Source organism: Kryptolebias marmoratus, linkage group LG22 (genome assembly GCF_001649575.2).
Source record: "Kryptolebias marmoratus isolate JLee-2015 linkage group LG22, ASM164957v2, whole genome shotgun sequence".
NCBI lineage: Eukaryota > Metazoa > Chordata > Actinopteri > Cyprinodontiformes > Rivulidae > Kryptolebias > Kryptolebias marmoratus.
The window spans coordinates 28,794,619-28,804,219 of record NC_051451.1 but is presented as its reverse complement, the minus strand read 5'-3'; the positions used below and the strand labels follow the sequence as shown (position 1 = coordinate 28,804,219).

The 9,601-nt window shown below is 38.3% G+C and overlaps 1 protein-coding gene across 1 annotated transcript in view; it reads left to right on the top strand.

The window, feature by feature from the left end:
- Positions 1-9,601, top strand: part of LOC108246565 (adhesion G protein-coupled receptor A3) — a 160,467-nt gene that overhangs the window by 131,947 nt on the left and 18,919 nt on the right. Inside the window, exon 16 of the mRNA XM_017434185.2 lies at positions 2,310-2,433. Coding sequence (XP_017289674.1) covers positions 2,310-2,433 — 124 coding nt within the window. The remainder of the gene's footprint in view (positions 1-2,309; positions 2,434-9,601) is intronic.

Genomic DNA, 9,601 nt, shown 5'->3' with positions numbered 1-9,601 from the left:
AAACCCGGTCCTGTTGGAGCTCTAAACCCGGTCCTGTTGGAGCTCTAAACCTGGTCCTGTTGGAGCTCTAAACCCGGTCCTGTTGGAGCTCTAAACCCGGTCCTGTTGGAGCTCTAAACCCGGTCCTGTTGGAGCACACCCAAGGCTTATTTTTCAGTCTGTTTCTGTCTGCCTCTCACTGACTTGGCAGTCAGGGAGTGACAGACACAGGTGTGTGGTTACCATGGTAATAATGAACCACTGGCAGCAGCTTTCTTTGTGCTTCTTATTTGGTTTACACATCAAAACGGCGGCCATCTTGTCAGCTTCAATTCTTTCAAACATGTAGAGATTTCAGGCAGGAGCTGCGTCATCGATTATTTTTCAAATTATTTTGTGAAATATTTTTGTCATAATTAATAATATTTCCTCCTGAAAGCAGGAAGTAATTTGTGCAGCAGGGAGATTACACACTCCGTGGTTCAGGCAATCCTAGAAATAAAACTGCTGGAAATAATATCTGGTTTCTGGCAGGGAATTAAATTAATCATATTTTCCTTTAAGCAATAATTCTGCATTTCTGAAGTATCTGAATTGTTGAAATTAAATCAGATTTTATTTTATTTTGATTGGAATTAGTTTGAACCTCATTCATCTGAATCTGAATCATTTGGACAATTAGTTTGTCTCAACTTAGGCAAATAAAAAAATGAAGACATTCTTTCTTCATTTCCTTAAAAAAACACAAAGTTCTCTTTGAAATCTTCAGCACATTTGTTCAATTAGCCACAGTTTTGCTACATTTAGCTTTTAGCTTCTGCTGTGCAGGTTTTGGTTTCTCTCTGTTTTAACTTTAATAACTCAGTTAACATTTATTTCTTCAGCTTTCAGCTCTCAGCTTTTCTCAGTTTCCATTTGGAGCCAAGCTCATAATGTGTGTGAGCCTCTCTTCTTGTTTAACTTTGCATTAAAGCTCATGTTATGATGGTTAACTGGTTTGGTGTTTACCTTGGGAGTAACTGATACCAACAGTTTTTCCAATTTTCTTGTTTTTTGCTTGTTTTAAGTTTTAAAATCTTCTTTTCTGTGGGGAAGAGAAACATTAATCTCATTTTGTAATTTATTAGCTGGTATTGAGTTTTGACAGAGATTAGGATTGTGTTTGTTTTAGATGGTTTTAGAACGGGTCACTTTCTTTGCTGCAAAGCGCTGCCACTCTGCATCGTTGTTGAATTCAGGCCTTTGCACCGCTGCAGCACTGAAGGCTGATGGTTGATGCTAACGGACTGCGATGATGCGTCCTGGTTTATATTCTTCAAGTTCAAAAACTCAAAACTCATGTAAGAACCAAACACTCACATGAAGAATCTCCTAATACCACATATATGGAGCGAAATGCATAAACACGCACTTTATTTTGGACAGACCATATTTATAAAACTGCCATCCTGACCTAAAAATGGCAGATTAGCCCATTTTTCTGTGGATTTTAAGTGGTTGTAAAAATATGCACACAAATATGCAATAAGAGTGCTGGTTTATAAATCAGATTTACAGAACTCAGTAATGTCTGAATGTTGTTGGAGTTTAGATTTTTTCCTCAGTCTCCTTATTTATATATGTGCATAAATATTAAACTAGCTATAAATAAATATTATTTTAATATAATCATTATCAAGACGTGATTTTATTTAGGCAGCAGCTGTAGCAGTATTTGATTTTTGTTTTTATACAAAAAGTAAAATATTGTTTTTAAATTTTTGTCTTTCTGTAAAATTTTGTTGTATTTTTTTGCTCCAGGTTCTCATTACATTAAAATCGAACACAAAAACATTCAGCAACAGGACCAGAAAGCATGTTTTACTCTGATTGTGCAGCTCTGCTGTAATTTATCAGTGAATGTTATAAAACTCAGACACAGCAGGACGAAACGTTTGTTGTTTTTTCCTCTTCAGGACGATAAAAGACAGCAGCGCTCATCTTGACCCTGAAAATACTTTTTTCTGTGTATTTTTACTTATTGCTTTGTTCAGCAGAGGTACAGCCTGTGGAGTATTTAACAGCTTGCTCGCTCTTAATCTTTATGAGCAGCGTTGCAGGACACTGCTATGGTTGTTAATCTGTACGGCAAAAAGCATTTTAAAAGAAAAAGGTCGATTTAAGCAAACCGTGTAAAAAGAGCCGGCTTTGGTAATAAAGTGACTGATGGGATCTGTCTCCTCAAAACACAGAGAAATTGAAAGGAAATGAATTTTTATGACAAAGCACAAAACACCTTAGGGTCTGGTTTGTACCTTCTAATATTTTTTATATGTGTGTCTTTGTGGCAGCGCGATCCGCATCAGTCGAAAGGGATGGCATATGCTTCTGAACTTCTGCTTCCACACGGCGCTGACCTTCGCTGTGTTTGCCGGTGGCATCAATCGAATCAAATACCCCATCATCTGTCAGGCGGTAAGTGCATACGCTTTTCATTTTTCACACACGCCAAAAAAACAAGAAAAAAAACCTGATTGTGAATGCCTGTCCAAGTGTCAGCAACTGGGTCAGTGAGTGCAGAGCGACGACGCACTGGAACGCTGCTTTCAGGCTTTCAGCTTTCAGGCTTTCAGGTTTTAGACTTTCAGGTTTTAAGGTTTTAGGATTTAGGTTTTCAGGTTTTAGCTTCACTTTTGGTTCAGGAAAGAAAGAATCGTCCTGTTTTTGTTGTCTGTGTGTTAAACCTCAATCACTCTCACTTGTTTGTATCAGTGCTGAAAATCTTGTTTTTTCCTTGTTCTTACGTATCTCCAGAGCTGTCAGGTAAAGGCAGTGGAAGAAAGCTAACGGGTGAAATGTAGTGGAATTAAGCAGCAGAAAATAAAAAGTTGTCTCTGCAGCCCACAGACTTTAAATGAGTGAGACTCGTGGAGTGACACGGAGATTTTAGCTGTCAGGACAGATTTGGAAACAAGAAGTGCTTTTGTGCCTGCAAGCTCTGCACCTATTTTTAGCTTTTCATGACGAGGAAGAGGAGGTGGAACAAGGAGGAAAGGGTTGAAGAATATTAAAGTCTATCAAATATATTTTTTTAAAAACAGTCGTACTGATCTGTCACTCTGTTTTCTGGTTTATAGTTAATTTTAGTCATTTTTTTTAACCAAAATGTTCAGCTCGTTGGCAAAATCACAGCTCTGATTACTGGGATTTTTAACTTTTATACTTTTTGTAATATTTAGCTTTATTTAAATTTTTCTCTAACTGTAATGAATGGAGAACTTTTAAAATTCTTAAACAACTTTGCGCTCTTTGAAATCTACTTCAGCGAACTTATTTCATTTTTAGCTTTTAGCTGCTAGTTTTAGCTTGTAGCTTCTTTTTTTTGCTAATTTCAGTTTTTAGCTACTGTTTTGCTAATTATGACTGATTTGCTGGTTTTTGTGTGTACCTACTGTGTTGTTAGTTTACCTTTTGTTTTACTATTTTTAGACTTTAGTGTTTGTTCTTATTATATTTTTTAGCTACATTTTTGTTTATTTTAGCTGAACAAATTTCACTGTTTTTCTCTGGTGTTGACTCGTTTTGTTGCTCGAAGTAGAAACAGTTAGGAGCCTTTTTTAAATATTTGGCTCTTGATAAGAATCGGGGTGAAGAATGGATCTATCTGTTGTTTTGCAGCTGCTCTGAAGGATTGTAGATTCTTCTCTGAATGAGAGCGGTCCACGTTGCGATGGTGGGACGTCAGCGTCAGCAGAGCGCGCTGCTCTGTCAGCTCACCTCAGCAGGGGGTCATTTACTGTTCGCAGCCACAACGACAGACACGTACATCTCGTTTCTATTTTCCTTCACAGTTTTCAGCACCCTCTGTCACTCGGTGTTTGTTTCTGTGAGCCTTGTTCACTCTTCCAATTGTGAGCTGCAGCACATTTGGGACTCAGCTGTCTCTTCTGCTGTCACCGGCACTTTAGGTGTCCTCTTAGACCACAGGGTAAAGATTCCAGCTTTACGTGATGAAATACGCTCAGCTTCTCCCAGGCTGTCTGACAGCCATCATGTCTTCCTCCACAAAAAAGAAACTGTCACAAAACAGCTGAAGTTTGTCAGAAAATGCAGCGTTTGTCTGTCCGCTCACCTGCTTCCAAATGTTTAACATGATATAAATACTTTTTCCCTGCTCTCATTCGTGTTTGTCTGTAAATCTGCAACAAGAAGCCATAACATTATAACTACTTACAGGCAGAAGAGTTACAGCCCACACATGCACACACCGCCCCCTCCTCAACAAGGTGGATGCTCAGCAATATTTGTGCTTTAGGCAGAAATTTCTGATTATTTGAGACATTTCCATTCAGTCAGTGGCTGTGGTGTGAAGGCAGAAATATTCACATGACAAATTTAGTCCAGTTTTAGCCTAGACATCTTTTCATCCCAACAATGCTCACATGGGTGCTCACACAGCTGCAGGCGCTCCGAGCAGACGTCAATAAAAACAGAACCCAGTCAGAATTCATTTAGATAGAGATGTGTCACTGTTTTAATGACTAACATTATGGTTTTACTTTCTAACTACCATTTCACAAACATGCACGTTTATGATGTGTACTGATGCGTCAGTCTTTTACATCTTTAATAAAATCTGTTCTGTTCAATGATTAAATGAAAAGTCTGCAAGCTTTGCTTCTGCACACATCCACTATAAAAACAAACTGCAAGAAAGTTAAAAAAAAAGCCATTAGAGATCTTTGCAGAACAAAACAGGGAGTGTTTTCCACAAAGAGGGAGCGTGTGTCCTGAATGGGCGGGTTAGACTCACAAACTGTGATTGGACCAAAAAATGAAAAGGTGTGATGCAATAAGTGAGTGGGTCGGACTCCAGAACCGTGATTGGCTGACGATCCTCTCGTTGAGTTCTGCAGAGACTTGAGAAAAGCTGAAACGTTTTCAGACAAACTCACATCATGATTAACAGCTGAAGTCCGTTTTATCGGTTTTTGCTGCTCATTTAGGAATCTGAAGTGGAACGATGGATGTATGGGAAGCCAAAAGGCTCATTATTATCACACTTTGAAACACCCTCTGGTGTCTAATAAATGCTATTAAATCACCACTCATGTATGAACAGCAGCCAGGTGTGAATGTTCAACATTTCCTTTTTTTATATGTAGAGAGGAGATTTAGGTTTGGATTAGCTTTACTTTGCATCAAACTTTGGCCAAATTAATTGAAACAAACACACATTTCTTGTACTATTTTCGTAGAAAAGACCTACTTTTCAGCTCTGAAGTTTATTAACTTTGACACACAGCCTGCAGGAAAGCATTTTCCTACAGACCACTGGATGAATAAAGTTTACTTCAGATCTGCTACAGTTGACATACTGCATTAAAATCTAAGAAAAACAAACTTTACCTCAGTTTGTTTCAAGAAAACCTTTCTAAGCAAAGATAATAGAACGTGGATCTCCTCTTGATTAAGGACCAGACTACGTGTTGGAGTTCTGCTCACTGATGTGTGGGATATTTATCTGCTGTAATGAAGCGCAAAGCTGAGAGATGAATGGCATGAAGCTATTGTAAGGTGGAGCGAGTATCAGGAGAATAACCTCCATCTTTAAAGTCAAGCGCAGTCACAACGGCTGATAGTACAATAATTATGTCCTGATGACAGACAGGCTTTGTCGGTGTGAGAAACCCATTTTTATCGTCAGTTTCCAGGCCAGTTGCTCCACATGCTGTCTGAAATCAGGGCTGCTGTCTGGGTTGAGCCAATATTAGCTCAGTATTAGTGAGTGTATGATGATCAGACTGCAGTTATCAGCTTTTAAGTAAAGAATTAAACTCGTTCAGTTCAATCGGTGCTTCTTTGCAAACCTGGGATTATGCAGAAAGGAACGCATGATGAAGCCAATTTGTTATCTTGATCTATCTTTAATTAGACCGAGCCAGGCAAGGATACCTATTCTGCATAAAAACAACAAGAATTTAGACGATGTGTGCTGCAGGTGTCACATGACACGAGAGACTGGCTTGTTTCCATGTTGTAAAAAGACCCTTTGGTTACTGTCAGCCCTGTCTTTTAGGGACACTTCTTTACATTTTAATTGCATATCAGGAAACAAAAGAATATTTTCAATATATACTGCAGGAATGAAGTCAATGTGTTATTAGAAAGTGATGGATTAGTAGCAGATTGTGTGGCTAATCCATAAACTTCATCTTTATTTAGTCCAGAAGGCAAATGATTGAATAGTTTTTGTCTTGATTCATTATAAGAGCGACATACCAGTCGTTGTATTATTACTTTATGTTATTGTCACTTAAAAACATTACTTTTAGTATGGAATAGTTTATACTATCTACCTTTTCATAAGCAAGAACCATAATCATAAAATGTAAACTGCATGTAGCAGATATCTTATCCAGCAGTTCCAGATGCAGGCTGTACCTTTGCTGGCTCCAGCCTTTGCTTTTTAACTAATTTAGCATGAATTTATATCTATGATTCTGCGTTATGGTCCCTGAATATTTCCATGCCACTCACTGATAACTCCCAGCAGATTGGGCTGAAGCTCAGAACGCTCGCAGCGCCTCTGGGATCGAGGTAAACCCCACCAGGCACAATTTGGGACAATTACAGGACAGCTTGAAGAGATGTGCGATGACACACAGTTGGATGCACACACAGCCACAGACTGCCTGCTGGGTTCTCAGCGTGTGCTCCCATCACACCACCTTCAAGAAAACACATATAGCATTTTTTCTCCTTTCAGTATAGCATGAGTAATTCCCTTTTCTCAGTTTTCTCTTTTTGATAGCTCCTACAGTTCGGTCAGGAGCTTCTCCACCTTCCTTCGGCCCCTTCACACTGGAGGCTACAATGTAAACAGCCATGAACGGTCTTTGCAGGTTGTTTGTGGTCTGCAGGATCGTATTAAGAATGCAGCGGGTTCCTCGTTACGCATGATAGCACAAAGAGGGTTGTGAGCATGCGTCCTTTACTCATGCAGGGCTAATTAAAATAGCACAACAACAAACTGTTAAAAACACTGACATATGTTACATTAAACACTTAAATAATTGTTCCTGCTCTCCCACTTAAATCTTATAACAACACTGGTTTTCTTTTGGTTTCAACTCCCAGGATCTTATATGGAGTCCAGTGTTTTAACATATGTTAATGTGTAAAAACAGATAAAGCAGTCAGATTTAAAAATTAATCTCAGCTGCTGCTTTATGGTTTAAAAATGTTTCATGTTTTTGCTTAGAAAATGGCCTGAATTAGAGTTTACTCATCACAAGTCAAAAACCAGCCGCTTCTCTTTTCTGTTTTTTGTCTGAGTGGGTGGGTGGTAGGTGTGTACTTCAAATATTCAATAATCACTGCCCATCCCCAGTAAAATGTAGCAGAAAAAACAACTGGAGCACGGAGAGCAGCTGTCAGGTGGAGGGGAGACTGCGGCGAACCTAACGTGCACTCAGCTTCATGTCAGGCATAAAAATAATAAGAAACAAAACCAAAAGGCTGACATGAGCAGAACCAGGCAGCAAGGCTAAATGACAAACAGACCAGCGAGTAAGATGAGCGGGTTTTAAAGACAGAGGGTCATTAGGTGAAGTGGGCACAGGTGAGTGATAACTAACGAGGAGCAGCTGGAGGTGGGCGTGGCTGACTGAGGAGAAGTGAATGATGACAGGAACACAAGAAGCAGAGACTAAACCAAGACAAAACATGATAACAATAACCCCAAATACCAAAGAAAAACCAAAAACAAAACCCAAATCCTGACCGCAGCAGCTTGATTGCCTTCAGATTAAAGGAGGTTTTCCAAGGTGGAAAGTGGAGTCTTTTTTTTAATGTTTTGTCCAAAAAAGGCTCTTTATAGCTGACTTGAATGCCACTCCAGCTGTCACACTCCATCACCTGTTTAGAAGCAGAGCAACCAGCAGCTTTCCTCCAGTCGTTTCTCATCTTAAATCTCTTCCCACCTCAGATCATCTGCATCTGGACTGCACAGCTTGAGTTATTTCTCAGTCAGTGCGATTGTTGTTACAAAACCTATTAATTAGGGAAAAAGAACTTGGCTAAGGCTGTGACCTGGATCTGAGCTTCCATAGAGCTGTCAGCTTAAAGATGATATTCAGAAGATCTCCTCATTAGTGTGTCACTGTGAAATTAGCTCTGATGACGAAGGATGGAAAAAAATAGCAATTTGGTTTTTATTTCCAGTGGGTCCAATTTAAATGCTCCTGAGCTCATTTCCCAGCATGCATAAGGCTTTTGGTGGACTGGTTATTCTGCATAAAAAACCAGTAGGTGATTTAATGAATAGAGTGTGGAGGATAACAGTGTTAGCTTATGCTAAGATTGTTAGAAGAATTCCTCTCACGGTGTTATCTCTGCAGAATACTTCAGTATACTTAAGCTGAAAGGTTTTACTTTAAATCAACACAGAATAACCAAGACAACATCTGAATAAGCAAACAGCTCCAAAATGAACCTTTTCTTTACCAAGTAAATGAAAAAGTTCCACACAATTCTTATTTGTCAGGATTTTTTACAGAACATTTTATTTCCTAAAGGTTTTTTTTTTTGCAGGAGCAATCAGAAGCCCACACATTGATATTAAAATATATATATATTCTTCCAGGAAGCTCTGTTTGAAAACACTAAGAGCCTTTTCTCTTTTTTAATGTGATGGAAAGTTTGTAGCATTAAAAATGTCTCCTTGAACACATCAGCGTTTAGTTTTTTTCAAATCAAACATCCTGACACTGTGACACTCGTGATAAATTCTGATGTCAGGAGTTTAAAACATTCAACATTTTCTCATTTTTCTTATCTTTCTGCAACTTTATCCTCAGCACGTGCACTGACATCACTAAAAGGACATATTAATGCTCCAAAATCCCTTTTAGGTGTTATTTTTCTGAATTTCATGTTTTGTTTTTTTAATATGTTGGCCCATTTTGTTTTCATCTAAAAGTGTTTAATCAAGTGATTGGACAATAAAAATGTAACATTTTAATTGAAAAATATCCTCAAATTTATTAGATATTGACAAATTTAAACAAAAATATAGCAAACACTGCTTCAGTTCTTCAGAAATTAGAGAGAAAAACTGAATCTTATCCAGTTTTAGTTTTTCCTTTTTACTCAGATTATTGTTGAGGAAACATTTCAAAGTTTAAATCATTACTTTAGTTTTTGCTTCACTGCCACCAACAGAAGAGGTTTTCTGTTTCAGCTCTTTGTCCTGCTGCTCATTCATCTGACCAATCAAATGTCTGTATTTACCTTTTTAATTTCTTCTCACAACGCCACGAGTCCAAACAAATACAGCAGCTGTGAAAAGAAAACCAGGACTTTGTTTTCTACTGAGGTCATTTAGGGATGTAAATATTAAAATATCTTTGTTTTGTCTCATAAAATGAGTGCAGTATTTAATTTTTATTTTTATCATGACCTGGTCCAAAAACATATTCTTGTGTTAAATTCTGGTGCCATTTATGATCCTGACTTGTCACATCTGCAAACACTTCCACCTTTTATTCTGACGGAGTGTGTTCAGTGTGTGTATGGAGTGTGTACGGAGTGTGTATGGAGTGTGTACGGAGTGTGTTCAGTGTGTGTATGGAGTGTGTAC